General features: G+C 62.2%; 2 protein-coding genes across 2 annotated transcripts; one reads left to right on the forward strand and one right to left on the reverse strand.

Moving 5' to 3' along the window:
- The first annotated feature begins 41 nt into the window (after positions 1-41).
- On the forward strand, positions 42-9,623 carry CALM3 (calmodulin 3). Its single transcript, XM_004455882.4, has 6 exons — positions 42-361; positions 4,546-4,576; positions 6,963-7,106; positions 7,246-7,352; positions 7,660-7,795; positions 7,931-9,623. Exons 1-6 carry the CDS (start codon positions 359-361, stop codon positions 7,957-7,959), a joined length of 450 nt encoding a protein of 149 aa, XP_004455939.1. The 5' UTR covers positions 42-358; the 3' UTR covers positions 7,960-9,623.
- Positions 9,624-12,829: 3,206 nt separating this feature from the next.
- Positions 12,830-19,149, reverse strand: PTGIR (prostaglandin I2 receptor). The gene is made up of 2 exons (XM_058280469.2): positions 17,849-19,149; positions 12,830-16,528 (listed from the first exon to the last, which is right to left on the reverse strand). Exons 1-2 carry the CDS (start codon positions 18,605-18,607, stop codon positions 16,214-16,216), a joined length of 1,074 nt encoding a protein of 357 aa, XP_058136452.1. The 5' UTR covers positions 18,608-19,149; the 3' UTR covers positions 12,830-16,213.
- Between the last annotated feature and the right edge of the window lie 5,196 nt (positions 19,150-24,345).

A 24,345-nucleotide genomic window follows, 5' to 3' on the forward strand; every position in this document is an offset into this window, starting at 1 on the left:
GCGGGGCGCGCGGCGGAGGAAAGTAGTCCCGCGGCGGAGGAAAGTAGTCCCGCGGCGGGAGCGCGCGCGCGCGTTCGGCAGTACCCTCGAACCCGTGCGGGGCTGGTCCGCGGGCAGAGGGACGCGGAAGGATCCGAGGGAGTCGCAGTGCGACGACGCGCGGGCCGGGCGGGGCGGGGCCAGGCGAGGCGGGGCGCGCGCGGCGGCCGTTGAGGGACCGTTGGGGCGGGCGGCGGCGGCGCGCGCTGCGGGCAGTGAGTGTGGAGGCGCGGACGCGCGGCGGAGCTCGAGCTGCTGCAGCTGCTACCGCCGCCGGAGGAGCCTTGATCCCCGCGCACCGGACGCCCCGGGCCTCGCCATGGTGAGTGAGGCTGAGGGCCGCCGGGCTTGGGGGCGCTGGAGTGGGCCCGGCGCGGGCAGGACCCCGCGAGGGCGGCTGGACCCCCACCACCCACCGAAAGGGGCGTTGGAGCCCTGAATGGACTCTCCGCGCCCCTGTGGGGGGCATTTGAACCCAGAGCGGGAGTTGGGGCTGCCGAAAGCGACTTTTAGCACAAAAGGGGGGCGTTTAGACCCCCGTGTGGGCCCTTGAGCCCAAGATGGAGCATCTGGACCTTCACAGGGGCCGTTTGGACCCCAGAAAGGGCTTTTGGAGCCGGGATGGGGCATTTGGTCTCTGGAGTGTGGTGTTGATGCGCCCCGGGGTGGGGGCGAGATGGGAAATACTGGCTCGGGAGGGAGTTATTTGGGTCCTGAGAGGATGCAAGGAAGGGGGAGCTGAGGGAGGCCGGGCTGCTGGGGCGCTCCCGCCTGGGTGGCCGTGGGCAGCGGGGCCTGGGTGGAAAGCAGTGGCCTCCGGGCTCCCGGGAGACGGGGACAGACAGAGCCGGGGATGGGGGTCGTGTCTCCAGATGAGGTCCTTGAAGGTAGAGAGAGGGGGTTCCCCGAAGCCCAGCCCTGCCGAGCAGGGAGGAAGGGGAGAAGGAGCCGGGGGTGGGTGGCAGCTGCGGTTAGATGCTCTTGAAGCCTGCGGGACCTAGGAAGGATCCAGCGCTGGAGGTGGTTAAAAGGGGATGGCGAGGCCGGTGCTCTCTAGTAGTCAGGGCTCAGGGGGTCCTGGGGTTGATTTGGGGGGTAGTTGGGTGAAGGTGCTGGGGTTACTAGTGGGTTAAGGCTGTTGAACTAGGGGGGGAGGTGTTTGGGTTTTTTGGCTGGGGGGAAGGGTGGGGACGAGTGTTCTCGTTGGCCCCGTGATGAGGTGGGTTTCCAAGGTGAGGGGTGGGGGAGGCTGCTGCTTGGGTGGTGGGAGATGAGATTGAATGGGGCTCTGGCGAGCATTGGAGGAGGAGGAAGAGAAAAATGAGTGGCAGCCAAAGTGGGCCTGGTTCGGAGGTGGATGTGGATAGCTCCCTGGAAGTCTCCAGAGAAAGGCGGGGACAAAGACTGTTCAGTCCGGGTGGGGAGTGGGCTGCAGAGGCGGAGGGCGTGGCTCTGCAGTCCCCCCTTGCCCACGGCTGCCCCCAGAAGAACGGGGCTGGGCTGCAGACACCAGGGCCGGGGGAGCGGTGGGCGGAGTCGTCCAGGCCCCTGTTGCGCACTGAAGCTGCATGCAATGAGGGTGGAGGATCAAAGTTTGGGGTGCATCAAAGGAGCCGGGGTTTTTTTTTAAGACAAAAAGCGTCACCCTCGCTGCCCCTTGCAGGTCAAGAGAGCTGCCTTTTCCGAACAGGATTGCAGGGTATCTCCTCATCTCCAGCTCCCCGCACTGTTCTGCATCTCCTCACTTGTGCCAAATGACAGTGCAGTGCAGTGCATGCGTGACATCGGATGCCAGTTCCCCGTGCCCTCGGGGTGGGGGCTGCAGAGCTTGACCGATGAGAACCTCCTGAGGGACCCCTTCATTGGCCTCAGGGCCCCCCGTGCCATTCAGGGCCCTCACTGAGTGCTTCTGTTAAGTCATGCGGCTAGGGTTTGAGAGAAATCAGAAGCCGAGTTCGCTCCTACTCCCTGCCAGCCCCAACACCCACAGCTCCCTGAGGCTTAGCCTCCCAGCTGTGCCCAGCCAGCCTCCCTGGCGAGGCCAGGGAGGCCAGGCAGCCGCTGCCGTGGATCAGGTCTCATACTTGCTGACACAGACCCGACAGCGCCTCTGGCCGCCACCCCGTCTCCCCCAGCTGAGCCTTGCTGCAGGGGCCCTGGAGTGCTAGCAGGTGCCAGGAGGCCCCCACCTCCGAAGTAGGACCCGTGTTTTGACCCTGACCAGTTTCCCTTTCCTTTTGTAATCAGCAAGGTATGGGTGAGGCAAGTCACTGGTAACTGGCCTTGGACTTTGGCCTGAGCTCTGTGGCTCCTCCTTGGCCCGGGTGAGGGGCCCTGGCCTTGGTTTCTGATCTCATCTAACACTGCTCTCTGGCATTGGCTGGAGCAAGGCAGGGAAATAAAACACTCTTCCCTCCCCCACCCCCACATTTTTTTCCCTTCAGCCCCTTGCTGGAGTCTGAGGTGAGGGATAAGGAAGCAGGAGACCAGCTGGGTTATTTTAGAGACCATTTTTGGTGAAAGCTTAAAATTTTCAGGTCTGGAAGGGGAAGAAACCCTGAGAAGGGGTCCCCACTGATGACTGCACATCAGGCAATCAGGTTTCTGGGCAGTAGCCAGGCTTTGAGATCTAGATCCCAGAGCTGGGACCTTTTCTCTGCTAAGCAGAGGAGAGGGTCTCCTAAAGGGGAGGGTGAGTGGCAGGCCTGACAGGCAGAGCCACGCCTTTTTGCAGCAACCCGGCAACAGAACGTGGCAGTGCCTCATCTGCATCTTCAGCTCCTCTGGAAAATGGCAAGCACCCTCCTTCAGTGCCTCTCTTGGGCATTCTGCAACCTGTCAAAGCCTCCTGCCCCCGTCTCCCAGCCCACTGTGGCGCTGCCTAAAGGTTGGGGAAAGCCGCCTGGTGTGGTACAGAATGGTGTGGTAGGGGTGCAGGGTCCCTGATGGGGCCAGCTCTTTCCAGTCTAGGCCTGGGGAAGAGAAGAGAAAGCAGATGGAATGACAGCCCTCCTCCCCGGGCTGCTCCTCTCGGCTCTGTTCTCCGTCCTCCCCCTCCCCTGGCATGGCCCCGGCCTTGGTAACCAGAAGCCCAGCCTCTCTCTCTTCTCACTTTCCCCAAGCGGCTTCCTCTGGTGGCAGGACCTAGGGATCGGCCCAGGCTTCTTTGCCCCTAGGAGCCATGGGCAGCAGGTGAGCAAGGCTGCCAGATTGGCCTTTCCAAAGCCAGCCACCCTGGGTCTTTTCTGAGGACAGTGCAGAGGAGTCTCCATTTGGCCTCCCAACCCTCCATTTAGGCTGTGGACTTTCAATAGAAAGTGCATGTGTGGTACTTTCCTCCTTTCCCCTCTTAACTGTCTCCCTTCTGTCATCATAACTGATTCCCCTTCCCATTCTGCCTATTTGGGGATTGACCTCAAGTTCCTCTTTCCTAGGGGGATAAGGGGGAGACATTTTAGACCAGTGGTTCCTAATATTTGGTACAGAAAGAGGGGGGAGGTTGCTAGCCTCCGGTGGACACTCTGGAATCTCTATATAGAATAATGCAAATGCAGTAGTTTGCATTGGTTTCTGGGGCTCAGACTCAAGAAAAGAACCCTGCTGTGGAGCTGGGACCCCCTTTCCCCTACCCTGTGAACGGAAGTAGTGGAAGGGGAACAGAAGTGTGCACTCAGGGTGGTCCAGGAGGGTGGCACCTTCTTGGTAGCATTCACAAAAACCAAGAGAAGTCCTTTTAGCTGCCCTCGATCTGGTACCTCCCCCATAAAGATCACTATACGTGGTGGTTCCCAGCACACCAGTACAGGAGAAGCCAGTCTCTGCCTCTCCTCTCCCCACCCCCAACCTGGCCTGCAGCAAGGGCTGCCTGCCGCAGACCAGCCAGGGCCCCAGAATGTCCAGAGCTGGAAGGGTTAAAAAGCAGAGCGCTGCTGGGGAAGCCAACTTCAGTCCTGTAGCCTTTGGCTCCCTGACTGCTGCCTGCTGCTGTCCTCTCCCCAGCATTTGTCCCTCTTGCCCAAAAGAAACAGAAGAGAGTGGTGTCCTGCCCTACCCTCTGCGCAAGGGGGTGGAGGGGCTGGGGTGAGCGACTGCCTCTGGCCTGGCAGGGTCTGCCAGGGTACCTTTGAAAACTTAGGGCAGCCAAGAGCCACCAGTTGGGAGAATTTTTGCCAGAGTGGGTGTACCCTGCCTAGACCAGCACCTCCAAATAGATGGCACAGAACCATCTGTGGCAAGATGGCAAGATAGCCCCTGACCTCTTCCCTCTGCCCTCCCCAAGGACTTGCCTGTTTCGCTTTGGAGCTTTCTGGAGCTGCTTGATTAGGCCTCTAGGGCAACTGCTCCCTTCACTCAGCCTCTGGAGCTCCCAGCAGCAACGATAAGGCTGAGCTCCAACCTGTGCCCTGCACCACCACTCCAGCCGGGGCAGCTGCTGTGGGGCTGGAGAAGCTGCATCAGTGCTGGCGGGCCGGCCTGTGACTAACTTTCTCCTTCCTGCTTTTGCAGGCTGATCAGCTGACTGAGGAGCAGATCGCAGGTGAGCTTGCCTCCCCTTCCCCCGCGGCCTGCCTCGGGAAGGCTTCTGCATCCCTGTCCAACCTTACCCTCATGCTCCCCCAGGAGTAACACCTGAGAGAGAAAACCCGGGTGGCCCCTGGATCACCTAACACTAGGCCTTGCCCTCAGAACATTGGTAGGTATTTGTAAGAGCACACCAGTGCCCCAATGACACCAAACCCCAAGGTCCCGAGGCAGACCTGCCCATGGTGGCAAAGGCTGCGTTCCTCCTGGCTGTGGGTCATTGTGGTCCTTGAGGGCAGGGGCTGCCAGTGAGCCCAGCTGTCTGTCCACCCCTCCAGCCAGACGGGCCTGGAAGATGAGCTCCCCACCTCCCTGTGGAGCTGCAGAGCTCCTGTCCCACTTTAGGGGCCGCCCAGGAGATGTCTAGTCACTCCCACTTCTGCCTCTCCCTGCACTTGGCCTTTCCCTTTGCACGTGCTTGCACTTGCTTTTTCTTCTGCCAGAAACACTTCTCCCCTAGCTCTCTGCAGAGGCAGCTCCATCTCATCCTTCAGGTCTCAGCTGAAATGTTACCTCAGAGAGGCCTTCCCTGGCCCCCGTTCTCAAATAACAACCTTCCTTTACTCTTCAGCAAACTGCTTGTTTCCTTCAGAGCACTTAACGCTATCTGAAACCATTTTATTATGGCTTCACGTGTTTCTCCTGCCACTAGATAGGAGTTCCTTGAGTTTGGGACTTTGTTTTATGGTCTCTGCTATATCCTCAGTGTCTACAACATTGTTAGCTAAATAAATGAATAAAGGAACAATTGTTTATCTCCCCCTAAGCAAGAAGAAACCCTTGGATCCCCATCAAATTCATTTTTATAGACCCCCAAAGCCCTGGGAAGGTCACAGCTGCAGGAATTCTTGAATGAGGGAGGGAGGGAGTGTGTTTCCATGTCCCCCTCTCCCAGACCATGAGCCCCCTGAGGGCAGAGCTCCACTCTTGATTTATCTCCACAGCAATGAGCCAGCATTAGGAGATAAGAAGAAAGATTAGGGAATGGGCCCCTTTTTCCCACCAGCTTCCCTACCCCCTGACAGCTTTGCTGTCAGATTAAACGGGTTACATGGAAAATGCTGTCGGCCTGGATTCTGAAGTAGATGGAAGAAGGAGTGGACTCACCCTCCCTCCTTTCTCTCCTCTCCCCACCAGCCCCATCCAGCCAAACACAGATAGCATTGCACCTTCTGCTTCTAAACTTTGGCCCCGGGTGGCTCTGGAGACACACTGAGGAAAACCTTGTTGTTTAGTGATCATGAGCTCAGGGTACTCTTGTGGCCCACTCTCTACCCCCCAAGAGTAACAGGGCCTCAACAGGGGAGGTGCCAGCATCCCCAAAGAGACCCCTTCTGTTTCCCCAGGGCCAGGAGGCCGGTGGTCCCAGCTGCCCAGCTGTATTTATCACTCCCACCCCACCTGCCACCCTTTCCCTCATCTAATACAAACACACACACCCAGTTTTCATCCTGTCACCATTTAACAACTGTCCACCACCTCACCCCAGCCCACACCCTCTGGGAATAGGCTGCCAGGCATCTGTTCTCTGAGGGCTTGGGGGTAGGGGAGCACCAGGTGCCAAAATGGGCCCAGTGGGAGGGCAGGAGCCACGTGCTTCTCTCCCTGATCAGCAAACAGCATCTCCCTGCTCCTGATGCAGCCCCAGCTGTGGCCTTCCCACTCGTGCACTAGCTCCTCAGCCTCCTGGGTTAGCAGCCAGCCCCCTTCTCCCATCCTCCATCCTACCCCACGCACCGTCCATCAGCCATGCTCTGCTGCCGATCACCCCCACACTTCACCACGCACAGCCGCTCAGCTCCTCCTCTGGAAGCCGGGAGCATCCGTGGCAGGGATCTGGGCTGGCAGTCCCAGGCAGAGGGATTCAGTGCTGTGTTTCTTCCTCAGGCAGACCAAAGGCAATTCCACAGCCTCCTCTACCCTCCCCCTGCCCTCCTCTTCCCAGCCAGTTGACCTCGGCTGGCACACTTCCAATGGAGAGCTCTCATCTACCTAATGACATTGGACCATTTTGTCCTTTGTGAGGAGAAAGGGCCAAAGCCAGGGGCCAAAAAGAAATGTAGCATTCTTTGATGATGGCTGTCAATCCATTGCCCTCTTTTTCACTGAGCTACGTTGGTCAAACTTTACCTGGGAGAGTAGTTGTCCAATAAACACTGACTGAAGGAAGGAAGGATTCTGCCTGAGCAGTGAGGGGAGAGGGTTGGCCAGAGCTGAGCTTGCCCTGGTGTCTTCAGGTGGAGCTGACTGCTTGGGCCTTCCTCCAGGGCGGAGTCCAGCCCCCGTGGTACGGATCTCCCTCTCGTAGTCTTGACCCTAGTTTGTTTCCCTTCTTCCCCCAGAGTTCAAAGAGGCCTTCTCCCTCTTTGACAAGGATGGAGACGGCACTATCACCACCAAGGAGTTGGGGACAGTGATGAGATCCCTGGGACAGAACCCCACTGAAGCAGAGCTGCAGGACATGATCAATGAGGTGGACGCAGACGGTGAGCCCCCTCGGAGTGGGGGGTGGCAGCCCCTCTGCCGGTTACCGCCAGTGGCCACAGGAGCCTCCATCAGTGCCATAGATGAGCCCAAATCTCCCCAGCCCAGGCCACGAGCATCCCCCTCCCTCCCCCCATCCAGGGAATGGGACCATTGACTTCCCGGAGTTCTTGACCATGATGGCCAGAAAGATGAAGGATACAGACAGCGAGGAGGAGATCCGAGAGGCCTTCCGCGTCTTTGACAAGGTAAGCAGCCCTGGGCCGGGGCGGCCTCTGCACCTGAGGCCAGCCCTCAGGCGGAGAGCCAGAGCCAATTGGGCCCCAGAAAACTCAGCACAGTTGGAACCACTGAGGCACCACCCCCAGAAAGCCGGGGTCCCGGGGCCATCCCCTCTGCCTACTTGCTCTGCAACCTTGGGAGCCCTCCTTGGGGCTGGAGTTTCCTCACCTGCCAAAGGAGGGTGACCTCTGTCCCTGTCCCGCTGCCTCTTTTTCCTCTGGGGGAACGTGCTGAGTGGATGCCTTGAGCTCAGAGCCTTGACCCCCACCCCAGGATGGGAACGGCTACATCAGCGCTGCAGAGCTGCGTCATGTAATGACGAACCTGGGTGAGAAGCTGACCGACGAGGAGGTGGACGAGATGATCAGAGAGGCCGACATCGATGGAGATGGCCAGGTCAATTATGAAGGTGAGTCTGCCACCGGGGCCAGCGTGAGAGTCGCACCTTTGGGAACAAGCCCCAGGTCCCTCATGTCAGGGAGGGCCACTCGTGGCTCAGCCTTGCTCTCTGCCTGATGGCTTCCTCTCTCTGTTTCCTCCACAGAATTTGTACAGATGATGACTGCAAAGTGAAGGCCCCGGGCAGCTGGCGATGCCCGTTCTCTTGATCTCTCTCTCCTCGCGCGCGCACTCTCAACACTCCCCCTGCGTACCCTGGTTCTAGCAAACACCAATTGATTGACTGAGAATCTGATAAAGTAACAAAAGATTTGTCCCAAGCTGCATGATTGCTCTTTCTCCTTCCTCCTTGAGTCTCCTTCCACACCCCCTCATCTCTTCCTTTTGCCTCCCCCTCCCCTCACATCTTCCCAGGCCTGATGCTTTCTCAACTCCACCCCCCACTCCCTTCCCCTTTGGGAGCCTCTGCCCTCCTCCAGCCCGGATGGCTCTCCTCGGTTTTGGTTTGCTTCCTTTTGTTTGTCATCTTATTTTGGGAGCTGGGGTGGCTGCCAGCCCTGTCCTGGAACCTGCTAGGGCAGGGAAGAGGCCCTCACCCAGGCAGGAGAGCATGCCCTTTGCTGTTGCACGCAGCCAGCCCTGTGATTCCGTGTGCAGGTCCCAGCAGCCTTTTGGGGCAGAGGTGCAAAGAGAGGCATCTGGGAAGTCTGTGGGGGAATGAGCAGTTGAGGCAGTGCCAGGAGAGGGTTGAGGGGCAGGGGAGTGGGGAGTGGGGACGCTGGCATTCTTTCACCACTGGGAAGGGGCCGATGCCTAGGAAGGACAGACAGGCAGAATGGACGACACTCAGATCCCATTGGCTGTTATTCTGAAACCATCTCTGATTGGCTTTCTAAGGTCGGGCTTGGGAGAGAGGGACTGCTCAGTTTGCCACGCTGCAAATTGTCTGTGCCCGTGTTCCTAAAGCGATCTCAAGCTCTTCTGTAAATACCTGGTGCTAACATCCATGGCGCTCCCTGCCCGCCCCGCCCCGCCCCCCTTGAGTTCCCTCCATTGGAATGGATGTGGGGATGGTCAGTTTGCGGTGTGCTGGTTAGCCTTTCTTACTGTTTTCTTTTCCCCCTCTGCCTCTTAAAACTTTTTAATTTTGTCTAAAACCATGCCGGGCTAGCTGAAGGTGGGGCAGGGCAGGTGGGCCCCCACGCTATCAAGAGAGCATGCCTGCAATAAAGCACTCCTGTCGGCTGACCCCCTGCCTGGAGGACCACCTGGCAGGGCAGCCTCTACTTCCCGGGCAGCCAGCGCCGCCTGCTTTCCCGCCACCACCTGGCGCGGCTTCCTCACGTCCGTGCTGTCTCTCGTGCCCCCTCTGCCCTGCCCCCGCCTGACCCCACACGCCCCCGCGGAGAGCATGATCCGTGACCTTGCTTCTGACTTTTGCCTTTGGGACAAGTAAGTCAATGCGGGCAGTTCAGTCGTCTGGATTTTCACGTTTTTTTCCTTTTACTGTTCATTTCATCTGGTCGCCCCCCCCCCCCCTACTGCCCAGGTCGATCCAGTGGCTTTTCCTAGGACCTGCCCAGTTGTGAGAATCTTCTCATCTACCCTCTGGCACCCAGTTTCCAAGGGAAGAGAGGGATGGGGCGTAGCAGGAGACCCAGCCAAGAGCTGAGGTTAAGGGCAGGTCGGCGTGAGGCTGTGGACATTTTTGGAGTGTTTTGGTTTTTTGGGTCTTTTTTTGTTTGTTTGTTTTTAAAACCGGGCAATATTGTGTTCAGTTCAAGCTGTGAAGAAAAATATATATCAATGTTTTCCAATAAAATACAGTGACTACCTGACTTGGCTCTCCCCCTCCCGTCTTGGTTTCTCTGCCCGCTCCCGCAGCTCTTGGATTCCTCTGCCTGCCGTGGTAGAGCCTTTCTTTCCTCCGTGCTCACTGTAAATACCTAAAGTCTTGTCCTGTCCCATCCAGCAGAGGTTAGCGCCTCTCAATTGTGGTTCTGATCCCGGCTTGATTGCCAGGCCGCTAGGGCAGGAGACTGCCCTGCTTCCCGTCTACTGAGTGCCAGAGAAAGCAGCCCCTGCCTTGAGGAGAGGAGGTGTTATCAGTCACCAAATAATACAAAATGAGCACTGGGAGGGCTGGGGGGGAGGCCCAGCACGCCATGAGGCCCATGGAGAAGGATTCAACCCCGCCGGGGGTGTGGATATGCGAGCTGAGACCTGAAAGAGGAGTCGTGACCTTGACCTGGAGAGGAAGGAAGGGTGTTCCAACCAAGGGGCCAGCATGTGTGACAGCCCTGAGGCAGGAAGAGTGGGCACACAGGAACTGAAAGAAAGCCAGTGAGATAGGCCAGGCAGGGTTCCTGGGCTCAGTGAGGTGAACTGAGGGCAAGGGCCAGAGCCTGTCGGCCCCAGAGGCCAGTGGGTGATTCTCCACAGGGTACACTGGGGCTTGCAGATGATTCCCAGACGGGATGGGACTTAGGGTATGTTTGGAGATTTGAAACAAGCTCCAAACAATCACAGACCACAGAAAGCTCATGCGCTTCATTGTGGTGAGTGGGGATGAGAGGGCGCTGTAGTGGAGGAATGTCTCAGCAGAACCCTCAGAGCTTTTCCCTAAACGCACGGCCTTGCCCAGCTCCACCCAGCGTATATCTGATCGGCGCCCCTTCAGGGACCCGGGGAGCGAAGGTAAGAAACATTAACTTCCAAGCCGCTCTCGCTCAATCCTGGGGGCTGGGTAGGAGTCCGACGGAGATGGAATTCAGTGGAATAAAATCTTCCCCTCGTCTTTGCCTGGTTTCGGGAGGATGAGAAGCCTCGGGCGTCCTGGTGAGGCAGGGCGCCGTGGGGGGGGCCCACGGTCAGGCCTGCTTTGTGGCAGGGAGAAGACGGGACGCCGGCTGCTCTCCCTGGCTTGTGCCATTGTCAGCCCGGCACTGGAGGGTGGTGCAGCTGGGAGCAGCGAACTGCCTTGCAGTTCTGGGGCCCCTTGATCCGCCGTTCCCCTGCCCCTGGCTGTGGTCTGGCATTGGGCAGGACAGTAAAGCACGATGGACAAGAGGCCTTGGTACTCCAGCTCCTCCCCTCGTGGCCTTGGGCAGATGACGTAAGTTTTCTGGAGCTCCTAGTCCCCATCTGTGAAGTGGGGGCAACGCATCTCCCTCCTGGGGCCGAGGTGAGGGTATGATGCATTGGTAAGAGCGAAGCCTGAGGGACAGTGAGTGCTCAGGAAGCACGGGCCGCTGTGTGTGGGGTGCTTCCTTCCCAGCAGGCTCTGTTCCATGCACTCTGGCCGTGAGTTCATTGAATCCTCAAAGCAGCCGTTTGGGCTGGATGCTCGTGCTCCCCATTTTGCAGACTAGGAAACTAAGGCCCAGAGAAGTCAAGTCACTCTGAAAGCTGGAAGTGGCAGACATGGAGTTCATGCCAGGTCTGATCCCAAGGAGTCTGTGCTATTAACTGCTGGGCCTTAGAGGAAATGTCGTTAAAAAAAGATTTGCTTTCAGGCCAGCCGAAGCCAGCTGGGTGGCCAGGCCGGGGGGTCCCGTGGCGGAGCCTGAGCCTGGAGCCACCTCCTTAGCAGCCAGGACGCCTGTGGGAAATGCAGTCCTGCAGCGGGAAAGCTGGGCCTCGGAGGTCCCGGGCGGGCCCCGCCTGCCCTCGCTGGGCCTCGAGGTCCAGCTCGACCACTTCCTACCTGATCACCTCGGAGTAACAACTGTACTTCTCTGGGCCTCAGTTTGCTCATCCACGAAATGGGGGAACATAAAAACCTAAATGGAAGATCTTCAAAATCTCCACCCCAGCGAGTGTGCCAAGCACGTCAGGACACCTCCTTTCATTCTTCCCAGGGCCAGATGCACTTGTAGGGACACCCAGCACCTGTCCGTGGAGCGCTTGCACCACCCCCAGTGGACGGGCTGGAGATAGAGCACTAGCCTCACCTGACGGCTAGGAGCCGGGGGCTCAGGGAGGGCAACCTCCCCATCAGGCCGCGCTGCGTGGGAGTGTGCGCTGAGCTGGGTCTCGAACCCCCATCTCGATCCCCAAAGCCCCCACTTCTAACCGCCGCCTCCCGTTGCCTGCATTGCTCTCGTGCCTGTCATTATTTTTCCCCGCAGGTCCTGTGTTTGAAAAGACTCCCAGACAGCCTGCATTATTAAATAATCATGACTTCCCTTCCCCATTCTTTATTAATCAAAGACAGAGCTCCTAATGGCAGGGCCGGGCACCGAGGGGCGCGGCTCCAGCCCGAAGCAAAGACGTGGCTGGAGTTTCTGAGCCTGCGGTGTGATCCCCACAGAGTGGAAGTCACCTCCTGGCCTGAAGAGACGATCAGATAGGAGGACACGCGAGGAGGTGTCCAGGTCCCCCCTCCCGGCTAGAGGCTGCCTAGTGAGGTGGCCCTTGACCGGCTTCTAAATGTCACTCCCAATGTGACCAGTAGAGGGGGCAATGGGTTCAGAAGCCCTGGGAGAGCCTCGCTCCTGGGACCAGCCCCGGTGTGTGTGTGTGTGTGTGTGTGTGTGTGTGTGTGTGTGTGTGTTTCCGCCTGCCCTTGAGGGGACAGACCTGTCCCCAACATGTGCCCTTCTGACCCTCCTCCCAGAGGGTGGCATGCACCTCATATCCTTCCTCACACATCCTTGTCTTGTGCCTTCCTGGCACATGTCACAGCACTTGCTGTCATACCTACATGACTTTTTTTTTAAGATTTTATTTATTTCTCTCCCCTCCTCCCCCCCCACTCTCCCCCCCAGTTGTCTGTTCTCTGTGTCTATTTGCTGCATGTTCTTTTTTGTCTGCTTCTGTTGTTGTCAGCAGCACGGGAATCTGTGTTTCTTTTTGTTGCCGTCATCTTGTAGTGTCAGCTCTCCGTGTGCACGGCACCATTCCTGGGCGGGCTGCACTTTCTTTCGCGCTGGGCGGCTCTCCTTACGGGGCGCACTCCTTGCGCGTGGGGCTCCCCTACGCGGGTACACCCCTGTGTAGCAGGGCACTCCTTGCGCGCATCAGCACTGCATGAGGGCCAGCTCCACACGGGTCAAGGAGGCCCGGGGCTTGAACCGCGGACCTCCCATGTGGTAGGCGGACGCCCTAACCACTGGGCCAAGTCCACTTCCCCCTACGTGACTCTTGTTGCCCCCTTGGACCGTGGGCCAGGCAGGGCGAGGGCTGTGTGGGTCTCCACTGTGTCCCCAGCGCCGCCCGGCACAGGGCCGGGCACAGAGCAGGCTCGAGGGAGTGGGTCTTGGTCTCCCAGGGCTGCCTCGAGGAGGCTCCCCAGACCGGGTGGCTCAAAGCCACAGGGACTTCGCCTCTCAGTCCTGGAGGCCGAAAGTCCGAAATCTGCAGGCGCCAGCAGGGCCTGCAGTGTTCCAGCGGTGGCACCGGCGACCCACGGCGCAAGTCGTCCCTCTGTCACGTGGCCATCTCTCCTCTGCTACTGCCTGTCCAATTCCCTCTACCGAGCCCTCCGGTCATACTGGATTAGGGCCCCCTCCAGCTCGGCCCCGTCTTTCACCCCATCTTCAAAGACCCTATTTCCCGGTGGGATCATCTGCGCAGGCCTGGGGGCTAGGGCTTGAACACGTCATTTTGGGAGAGCACCTCAATCCCTAACAGAATGTAGGGAATGAACAAATGAACAAATGAATGAGTAACGAAGGGGGATATTAGACACTACAGCCAGAGCTGTAAACAAGACAGAACCACTCATTTCGCTCACTTTCAAACTTCAGGTCCCTCCTTCCTCCAGGAAGCCCTCCCTGATTCCCCAATCCAGTCCTGCCACTCTGTCCTCACTGCCTGGGGGTAGGTCTGTCTTCCTCCACTGGCGGTGAACCCGGGCGGGCCAGGCGAGGGCTGTCCCAATCACAGCCATGTCCCCAGCTTCAAAGGGACAAGACCTGGCAGAAAAGAACCTGCTGAACGGAGCAGTAAACAAATGCCTTTGCTACGTCAGTCTTCAGGGAGCGCCCAGCGGAGCCAAAGTGCCGAGGGCGCACGGAGGAAAGAGTGATTAAGTCTTTCGGGAGGAAATGTTCAAGCAGGAACTTGAAGGGCAAGTGTGCTTTGATGGAGGGAGAAGGGGGGAAAAAATGGTGCCAGGAAGGGCGGGATCGATAAGCAAAGATAAGGAGGCCCGAAAAGCCCCGGCTCCTTGGGGAACCTCAGTTGTGTGACGTGGCTGAAACAGAGTGGGTGGGGGCTGGCGCGGGGGTGTCATCCACCCATTTCGTGAAGGGCTTTGGCCTTTGCCCTACAAGCAGTGGGGCGCCCTGGGAGGTAGGCAAGGGGGGCGGTGGGGCACCAGCTAGGGGAGGGGTTCCCACGTCAGCCCGAGGGACCAGCCGGGTTGCGGGGGGCGTTTGGATGCGCCTCCAAGGCGCAGTGCGGGGCTCGGAGCTACAGGGTGGGACGGGCTGAGAAGCCAGGCCGGCGGTCAGAGCCTCCACGCTGCACCCCCTCCTCACCTGCATCTTCATCTGCAATGACAAAAGCACCCACCTCGGGGGAGGGTTCCGGGCACTCTAATGCCCCTATGAGGCCAAGGGAAAGAGTGGAGCCCCCCCCTCGGGGTGCCAGAGAGAGGAGGCAGGCACGTCCCCAGGCCACCATCCCATCCTCAAGGCGCCTGGCGGTCGGTTCCTGCTGCGTCCGGGTTTGGTGAGCGCAGCCGGCACTTCTTGACCTGTTTGGTTTACAAATTGACTTTTTCTTACAGATTCAATGAATGTAAGATTACACTGTCAAGACTGCTGTAACAGTTTCTAAACTCTTTCCCTCAATTTTGTCTTTTTAGTATTTCAGGGTTGGTTTGTTTTTTTACTGTGGTAAAATACCTATAACATAAAGTTTATCATTTGAACCATTTTCAAGTGTAACATTCTTTCAGGGCCCCAAAAGGAAGCCGATCCCCATGAAGGAGCTATCCTGGCCTGTTTTTACCCGTCTCAGACACCCCCGTTCTTTAATGTGATTTGAAATCAGGAAGAGAAAAAAAAAGTCAAAACAGTGGAGCAAAGTGCTGCTTTGTTTCCAAACCACCCTTGACCAGATAACAAAGCTCCAGTGACAACATTTACCGCAGATTCACTCCTGGGCTAAATTGCTTTTCAGGGGGAAACACTAAATCCACAAAACCACCGCTATGAGCTAACACTAGAGAGTGATCACTTCCTACCGGAGAGCAAACCCAGGTACAGAGAGCAAAAGGGAGCTGGGCTCCTGAGACCGAGAGAGGCCTGGCTCCTACACCCCTTCTTTCACCTTGCTGTGTGACCTGAGGCAATTGATTGCCCTCTCTGGGCCTTGATTCCAGACTCTGTGGAAAGGGTTTAATAATAGCAGCGCCTGCCGTGTTGTGCCAGCCGAGTAGGAGCCAGGCCTGGGGCGGAGGAGGCGCTTGCTCAGCTGGAGCTTGCCCGTCTTGCTGGAAGGCTCACATCTCACCTACTGGCCCCTGCTCTGGTGAGGATTTATTGTTCTAACCCTCGAGCAAGTCAGAAAGAGGAACTGGGACTGGCAGTTTGGGGGGCACTTTCCCGTTCACCCTCCCTCCACCCTGGTGCCAACTCACTTCCTGTCACAGCGGCCCCCTCTCCCCACCCTGGCCTCTCGGAGGGCAGGAAACTGCAATCCAAGGAGCGGGAATGGGGGAAGGGGAGGGAAAACACCCCAGCAGGGGCCTCTCTGTCCCCAACCCTTGACTGCGTCCACGCCTGATGGATATTTGTGGAATGAATGAATGGGTGAATGAATGAAAGTTGTGCGAGGAGCAGAAGCTCCGCTCCGTGTGCTACGTAAGGAGGCGGTTATTTATTCAGGACCCTGGGGGCAGACACAGGACTTAGGTTGGGGGCCCCCCAGCACCCCGGCGCCCTCCAGCCTCCCCATCTCCCTGCTCCCGGCCCCCGCAGTCCGCGTCTTCCGGCCCAGCAAGTTTCCCAGGCCCTTCGCGCCCCGGGGGGCCGTGTCCACGCCACCCACAGGGCGGCAGGCTCCCCTTCCTCTCGCCTCCCCTTGGGGTGCCAGGTCTCGTGACCCCAAAGCCAGCGCTTCTGAGGCCGCCGGGGAACAAGGAGCGAGGGGAGGGGCTGGCTCTTGGAGTGGCCTGGGATTTGGGGGGACCGGCAAGGGGCGATCGGAACGGTGTCAGAGCGGAGCTGGAACCTAGCCCCGCAGACCTGTGTGCACAGCAGTCTCTGCTTCTAAACGTCGAGAAGGGGCGATGGAGGGGGGCAGGGCCGGGGCCCCCAGGCCGCGGCTGGTCTTGAGAGGCCCCTCCTCCTGGGCTCCTGGGTGACCTCGGCCTCTTTCCCGCTCTCCTCCTGAGGGGCAGCCCCGGAGGCGGAGGGCTAAGCAGCTGATGGCCCCCCGGGATTTGGGGGGGTCCCCCGTTTCGCGGCGGGAGAGGTCAGCAGAGGGAGCAGGCGGCCGCCCCCGTCTTGGACGCCGGCCCCGCGGCGCTGGCGGGAGGAGGGGACGCCGCCCGCCCCCCGGCCCGGGCGGGCAAGGGCACCCAGCTCCCCTCCGTGCCCGCGGGGGCCTTCGCGGCGGGCGCCCCGGGGCCCAGGCCGCAGAGCCAGCGCCACAGGCGCCGGAAGAGGGCCCTGCGGCAGAGGATGAAGACCCAGGGGTCCAGGATGGGGTTGAAGGCGTTGAAGCGGAAGGCCAGCAGGTCCCCCATCTCGCTGCTGTCGGGGGCGACGGCCTGGGTGAAGCCGCGGACCTGCGGGCGGGCCGGGGCGTCAGGGGCGCGCCCACCCCCGCTGGAGCCCGCTGGCAGCGGGGGGCGCGGGCGCCCGTCGGAAGGGGAAGGAAATCAGGGAGGATGGAAGCGAAGGGAGGCAGCCGGGGCGCAGGGGGAGAGAAAGCCCCAGGAAACAGGAGGCCGCGGGCTCGGGGGTCCGCCCTTCCCCGCCGGGGCCGCCCTCGGGGCCCGCGGGTGTTTCAGCCTCGAGCCCCGGGACCCTCCGAGACGGCTGGCCGAGCCGCAGCCAGCCCACGGGCCGTGCGTCCCTGCACAGCGTGCACTCGTGCGCAGCCCCCCAAAGGTCTGAGGACCCCCCCCAGTCGACCCAGCCCTTTGCACCTCACAGAAGGAGAGACTGAGGCCCAGAATAGAGGGGGACCACCCGCAGGTCACAGGGGTTGACGGAGGGGTCAACGCAGCTCCCGGAGGAGCAGGGCTGGGGGGAGTCAAGCCACAGGTGAGATGGGGCCGGGGTGGGGAGCTGCAGGCTGGACATCGGGGGGGGGGGAATCAAACCGCAGATGAGACGGGGCCGGGGCGGGGGGCCACAGGCTGGACATCATGGGGGGAGTCAAACCGCAGATGAGACGGGGCCGGGGGGGGGGGGCAGCTGCAGGCTGGACATCGGAGGGGGGAGTCAAACCGCGGGTGAGACGGAGCCGGGGGGGCGGGAGCTGCAGGCTGGACATCAGGGGGGAGTCAAACCGCGGGTGAGACGGGGCCGGGGGGGGGAGCTGCAGGCTGGACATCATGGGGGGAGTCAAACCGCGGGTGAGACAGGGCGGGGGGGGGAGCTGCAGGCTGGACATCGGAGGGGGGAGTCAAACCGCGGGTGAGACAGGGCCGGGGTGGGGGGGGTGCTGCGGGCTGGACCTCAGGTCCTGGAACCTGAGGACCCGGGGCCAAAACCTGGCTGTGCGTGACTGCGGGCAAGGGGCGGTGGGCCGGGGACTTTGTCTCCTGCTAAACACCAGGAGAATCGGGAGGAGGCATTCGGGGGCATCTGAGGGCGTCCTTGGACGGGGAGGGCAGGCACAGGGCAAGCGCTGCACGAACGACGGCCCTGTTAGCGCTTCGGGGGCGAGGGGGGCTGGGGGGGCTGCTGGCTTAGGGGGCCTGGGCCAGGGACGTGGGAGGACATGGAAGGGGTCGGCCGGAGAGGCCAACGGGGAGAGGCCCCCCCCGGGAAAGGCGGAGGGTCGCCCTCTGACCTCTCGGAGCCTCAGTCTCCCCGGCCGTCCCGCGGGGCCACCCCACGCCGCCCCGCCCGTTCCCGGGGGTGGGGGGGACACTCACCGTGAGTGGCAGGGAGCACACGGCCATGACGCCCGTCATGAGGGCCAGCAGGACCAGGTGGTCAACCTCGTGCTCGTGCGCCCGCGGCCCGGGCCCCGGCGGGCCCCGCTGGCGCCGCTGCTGGCGGTACATGCGGCAGAGGCTGAGGGTGACGGAGCCGTTGCAGAGCACGATGGCGGCCACCAGCAGGGCCACGAGGCTGGCGTAGGCCAGCGAGAAGGCGCAGCCGCCGGGCTCGGCCGAGCGCAGGCGGATGAAGCACCAGCTGCCCGGGCAGTACTGCTGGTGGCCGCCCAGGCCGAGCGAGCAGAAGAGCGCGCAGAAGGCGTAGATGGCGGGCAGCGCCAGGCGGGCGCGGCGCGGCGCGTCCAGCTGGGCGTACAGGTAGGGGTGGCTCAGGGCCAGGCAGCGCTCCACGGCCATGGCCGCGAGGATGAGCGTGGAGGCCAGGCCGAAGAAGGTCATGGCGAAGGCGAAGGCGCCGCACAGCGCCGGGCCGCCGCGCGCCAGGCCCAGCAGCGAGCTGTTGCGGGCGTAGGCCACGAACACGGCGGGGCTCAGGAAGCACGTGCCCAGCAGGTCGGTGCCCGCCAGCCCGGTGACCAGCACGGCGAAGGCCGAGGGCCGCGCGCCCCGCCGCGCCCCCAGGATGCCCAGCGCCAGCCCGTTGCCCGCCACGCCCGCCACGAACATCAGGGTGCTCATGGCCGGGCCCACCGAGCCCCGCACGTACGTCAGGTTCCGGCACGAGTCGGCCATCGCGGGTCCCCTCCGTCTGCCGCTGGGGACGCGGCGGGGGGGGGGGGGCGGTCCCCAGGGTGTGCGGGTGGCGAGGGCAGCCGCGAGCCCCCCGTCCGCGAGCCCCCGTCCGCCCGCCCCTCAGCTCGTCCCCGCCGTCCTCATGGCACCGGGGGGCCTCGGTCTGGCTGGGGTCCCTCCGTCTCCGGGCCTCCTGCTCCCGATCCTCCTCGTGCGTGTCTGTCTGTCTGTCTGGGTCGGCGTCCCTTCCCGCTGCCCTCCCCAGCCGCTCTCTCCCTCTGATCTCCCACTTTCTTCCCTCTGCCCCGCTCTCTCTCTCCCCTCACTCCTGTTTCATGCCTTCTGTACCTCTGGCTCCGTCTTTCTCCGAGCGTCCCTATTTCTTTCCTCCTCCGTCTGTCTGTCCCTGCCCCTCCTGCCCCGCGCGCCTGCCTCCCGGCGCACCTCTCCGCCGCAGCCCTGCGTCTGGCCGGCCCCAGTCGGCTTTGCCTCCCTCCCTCCTCCTCCTCCTCTTGCCTGCTCACCCCTGCTTTTTCATTTCCTCCCGCTGCCCCGCCCTCCCTCCAGGCTCTCTCCAGAAGGCCCCTTGGGCTCAACCCCCCCCCCCCCCCGCCTCCCCCCTCAGTGCGTGGCCCCCCCTGGCCGCCCCCCCACGGCCTCCGCGTTCCCGCGGTCCCCGCTCCTGGGCCACCTGCCGCCTCCACACACGAGCCTCCGCCCTGCACCCTCCCTGCCTCCCTCGCAGGCCCCAGTGGGCGCCACAGCGAGGTCGTGGTCGCCATGCCGGCCTGCATGGCGCAGATAACCGGTCCTCGAGGGGGTGGCCGCGGCCCAGGCCTCCGGGGGCGGCCTAACGGGGCTATTCTGGGCTCTGGGGTTAGGACGTTGCCCAGGGATTGAGAAATGACCAGGAAATTCCTCCCTGATGCAGTGTTTCCAGGCACAACTAAGATTTCGGCTCCCTGGACACAGCTCCCTCGTTCCAGAGGGCTGAGGAAGGAGGCGGCCAGGCTGCAGGGGCAACGGCAAGTCCCTCGAGCCTGCCTGGGCGCCAGGGTCCCACGCTCAGGCCGCGTCCTGAGCAGGAAGCAGTGGCGGGAGCGTGGCCAGCCACGGGGCCAGAGGCCTTCCAGAGCCTGCGGTCCGAGGGGCCCCCTGCACCCACGCCCTCCTCATCCCAGCACCCCCAGGCCCCAGGCTCAGGTTCTGATGACCTGGACGTCCAGGGCTTATATTTTGGCCGCAGGTGGCCACCCAGGGCTCTGCCATCGCCGTCACAGCGGACTCTCCCGCCTGTCCCCAAACACACCCCCCTGTGTCCCCCTCTTCCCCAGGGCAAGAGTCCCTCGGCCTCTGCTGTGGGGAGGCTCTTCGGGTGCAAAGGAGGCAGACATGGGGTCGCACCCATTTCACTTGCGTTCCTGCCCCAGTTCGGTCACCTGCTGTGCGAGGGTCTCAGGCCAGGTCGGGAAACAGCGTGCCTCATTTTCCCCATCTGGACGAGGGGGTCACGTGCCCCATCGCGGGGAGCTCTTTGTCACAGGGGGAGAGTCTACGCAGACGTTTTTTGCGCATCCAAGCTCGGCAGCGATGCTCCTACACCCGGAGCTGCAGCCCTTCCTCGACACACACGCCAGGGCCGAGCCCCTCTCCCCTTCCCTCGGCGTCGCCAGGCCCAGTCGCTTCCGGGGGCACGGATGCCCCTGGCGGTGCTTGCGTGTGCGGCGCCGTGGCCCCCCCACCCCCTGCTCGCCCGTCCGCAGGCAGACGGGGGACTCAGGAAGTTCTGTCGCATTAACGAAGGATGACACCGGCCGCGCTGGGCCCTGCGTCTGCGTCAGAGGAGATGGGAGGAGGGAAGGTTCTGGTTCCCGCGACCCAACCCCCCACCCAGCCTCCCACTGGCTTCCTGTCCCCACCGGGCACCAAGGATGTCCACTCAGCCGCCGTGCCCAGCGGGACGGCAGACCAGCCGCACGCCCCCAGCCTCAGTTTCCCTGCCTGTGCTGCGAGGGGCCGTGGGCATCAGGTCTGTGCTCCTGCAGCAGGAGCCAGTGGGGGAGGCGCAGACGGGAACTCGGTCCTGGCTGAGGGGTCCCCAGGGTCCCTACCGCCTTCCAGGCGCTCGCAGTGGCCTGCCCGGCAGTGGACCCGGCCGGGACCCCGGGGCCAAGCCCACCTGTCAGGGGCCAGCAGGAGCCCGGAGTCCAGGGCTCGGCCCTCTCACGCAGGTGCCTCGGGTGAGGGGTCACCCAGGCTGGGCCCCGGGAGGGGCGGCTTCCGGAGGGGGTGCTGTGGGAAGGCGCTGCGCCGAGAGGGTGAGTCAGCAGCCCTCCTCCTCCACCCACTGCGGGGAACAGGGCCGGGGCCTCCGTGCAGGGACCCTGGGGGTCACAGGGAGACGCGGGAGGACCGCCCAGAGGAACTGCGGGCTGACCCGGGGACACACAGCAGTCGGGGGTGGAGGGAGGAGGCAGGCAGGGCCCAGGGCGGAATGCGCCGAGGGCCGTGGCTGTGAGTCTGTGGGGTGGTCGGGCCCTGTGCGACCCGAGCGGGTGGTCCCATAGGCGTGGCAATGTGTGTGTGTGCTGTCGCGCGCTCTGTGTGTGCGTCGGTGCTGTACGTGAAAACAGCTCTTCGTGCACCCGGCCGTGTGCACTGGGGGTTCACGTGGCTCGATGCGTGTGGCCGTGGCCGGTGGGGGCTGCGACTGCGCGTGACTCTGTGCACGTCTTGGGGGCGTGCATGCGTGTGGCGGCGGGCGGGCACCGCTGCGGGCCTGTGGGAGCTCACCAGCGTGGCCGGTTTCTGTGTGGCACATACTGTGGACACGTGGCATCCTGGGAGTGGGCGTGACTGCGTCTAAATGTGTGGTTTGATTGCGCATCATCCGTGGATGTGGCCACAGCGGCTTCTGTGGGTCATGCAGACCCATCTGTGCCTCGACGGGTGCGGCCTTCGGAGGACAGCGTGTCTCTAAGGGTAGCACGGGGTCTAGTTGTGGGTCTGTCTGTTGCTTGCGTTTCTTGACGGCCGTGTCTGCCTGGGTGCACCTGTGAGTTTGTGGAGAGGGTGCCTCGTGCAGGGGGACGAGAACGGCTGTGGCAAGCTCCTACCCACCAGCCACCCGGGGAGGTGACCGGGAAGGCTAGTTCCCGCTCCTCGGCCTTGCGGGGGTGTGGTGTCAAGAGGGGCACCCACCCTGCCTGCTTCCGGGAGGCCGTCCACAGCTGCTGGTGCCACGCGTGGCCAGCCACCAGCCCCTACCGGGCCTCCCGCTGCGGGAAGGGTCGCAGAGGGACCCCGGGCACAGCGGAGGTCTCCACCTGAGGGGCAGGGGCTTCCCAGCGGGCTCGGCCCACGCGCCGTGCGCCAGGCGCTGGGCGGGGAAGGCCGCTGCCCGCGGTCATGGGGAGAGCAGGTGCCCGACAGGCCAGCGGGGCCTGCCCCGGGCCCCCCACCCCGCCGGCCTCTGCCCCCGGCCCCCCGCCCGGGCCTGCCTGCCGATGGGCCCCAGAGCTGACTCCCTGGGTCCCGGGCTCCCCGCCCTGTCCCCGAGACGAGGCTGCCCCCAGCTGCCCGCGCCAGCCAGGCCTGGCGCGCCCCTCGCCGCCGCGGGAGGCTGCCGGGCCCGCCCCGACCTGAGCCAGCCTGGCAAGCTCCAGCACCTTCGGCCGTGGCCGCTTCACCCTGGCCGCCGCCCTCCGCCCCCGTGGCCCCCCTGCCCAGCTGCCTCTCACCCCTGCCCCGGGGGGCGCCCTCAGCCCCACCCCTGCCCTGCTCCTCGCTGGCGAGACCCTCGCTCCCTGTCCTTCAGGCCCCCCCGGAGCCGCCCCGGCCCCTCCTGCACAGCGTCCTTCTCCTGCTCCCGGGGAAGGCAGCAGGGGCAGCTCCGGGAATCTGCTGACCCAGGGGGGAGGGGATTGCTCTCTGCCTTTGGCCTTGATCTGACCCCAGCCTGCGCCTGGCCGCAGAGCTGACCTCACAGACAGAGGGTGACAGGAAAGAGTGAGTGGCCAGGCCCGGGTGGCCGTGGAGCCATGCGTGCTAACCAGATTAGCTGAGGCTGAGCACGTGGGGACCTGCCCAGGTCCCTCTGGCCTCTCTCTCCCGGCCTCAGCCGAGACCGGCGTCTGGGGCCAGGCTCGCCCTGCCGGGCCCCCTCCCCGCTCCTGCACGCGGTCCCCTCCTCCGGCTTCCTTCTGGGGCCCTCCCCGCCCAGCCTCCTTGCCCTGACCCAGGTCGCCTTCAGCCAGCCCCTGGCTTGCCCCAGCTTGCGTTCCCCAAGAGCAGCCGGCAGGAAGGGTCTCCGGGGCTCGGCTGAAGGTGCCAGGGCTGGGATCTTCTCAGCCCTCCCAGGCCAGGCTCCAGAACCCTTAGCGCCGAGCTCAGCCTCCCAGCCAGACACCGAGAGACTCGGGAGCTCTAACTCAGCCAAGGTCCGGGAGTCAAGACTCCTGCGCATTTAGGTTCTCAGACTCAAGGATGCTGGGCCCGTGACGTTCCGGAATGCTTCTGGCCCCTTCTCTCCCAGCATCCCTCCCGCCTCCCGGCCCAGCCCTGCCTTGGCTGGCTCTCTGTCCCCAGTCTCCCCCGGGGCTCCCACAGACATGATGCAACCAGGCTGGAGCCGGCTAAGAGGTGGAAGGCAGGAGCGCGATGTAATTACAGCAGCTGCAGCCTCAGCCCGACAGGAAACTCGGAGTCGGGGCCCAGGGGACCGGAATCCGAAGTGAATAATGGGGCACACGCCAACAAGAGTCACGCACAGCCCCTCCGAGCGGAGAGGTCCGGGGAGCCGTCTCCAGCCAGATTCAGGGGTCCAGCCTCTGTCAGCCCCGAGCTGGGGAGCAGGGGTGTCAGTCTCATGGGAAAAGAAGGGATGGGGGTGGGGCTGTGCAGGGGGGAGGGGGTTACACCCTCAGCAGCCTTGGGACCAACTTGTAAATTAATTAGCGAAATCTGGCTCAACCCAGTCTGCATCTCCCCATTTTCTTTTTTTTTTTAATGATTTATTTATTTATTTATTTCTCTCCTCTTCTACCCCCCCACCCTGGTTGTCTGTTCTCTGTGTCCATTTGCTGCGTCTCCTTTGTCCGCTTCTGTTGTTGTCAGCAGCACTGGGAATCTGTGTCTCTTTTTGCTGCATCATCTTGTGTCAGCTCTCCGTGTGGGCGGCGCCATTCCTGGGCAGGCTGCACTTTCTTTCGCGCTGGGCGGCTCTCCTTACGGGGCGCACTCCTTGCGCGTGGGGCTCCCCTACACCGGGGACTCCCCTGCGTGGCACGGCACTCCTTGCGCACATCACTACTGTGCATGAGCCAGCTCCACACACATTTCCCCATTTTCAACAGAGACCCGGGTTCGAGAACATTTCACCTTTGGCTTCATTCCACTAAGAAGCCTCTGGCACAAGCTCCATGATAAATGACAGCTGGCCTGCAGTCTCTTTACCAGGGAGACAATAGGGCATGGTGGGGACTTTGGCAAGCTGGAAAGCCCAAGTCTTGCAGGTCTGAACTTCCAACTCCAGAGAAGCCCAGAAATATGGATTTGGATGAGAAATATCGCTGTTTTTCAATTTGGTGGCCAAATCAAGAACATTTTTAAACATCACCCAGAGGGAAGTGAACTTGGTCCAATGGATAGGGCGTCCGCCTACCACATGGGAGGTCCGCCGTTCAAACCCTGGGCCTCCTTTACCCGTGTGGAGCTGGCCCACGTGCAGTGCTGATGTG

Source organism: Dasypus novemcinctus, chromosome 18, assembly GCF_030445035.2.
Source record: "Dasypus novemcinctus isolate mDasNov1 chromosome 18, mDasNov1.1.hap2, whole genome shotgun sequence".
NCBI lineage: Eukaryota > Metazoa > Chordata > Mammalia > Cingulata > Dasypodidae > Dasypus > Dasypus novemcinctus.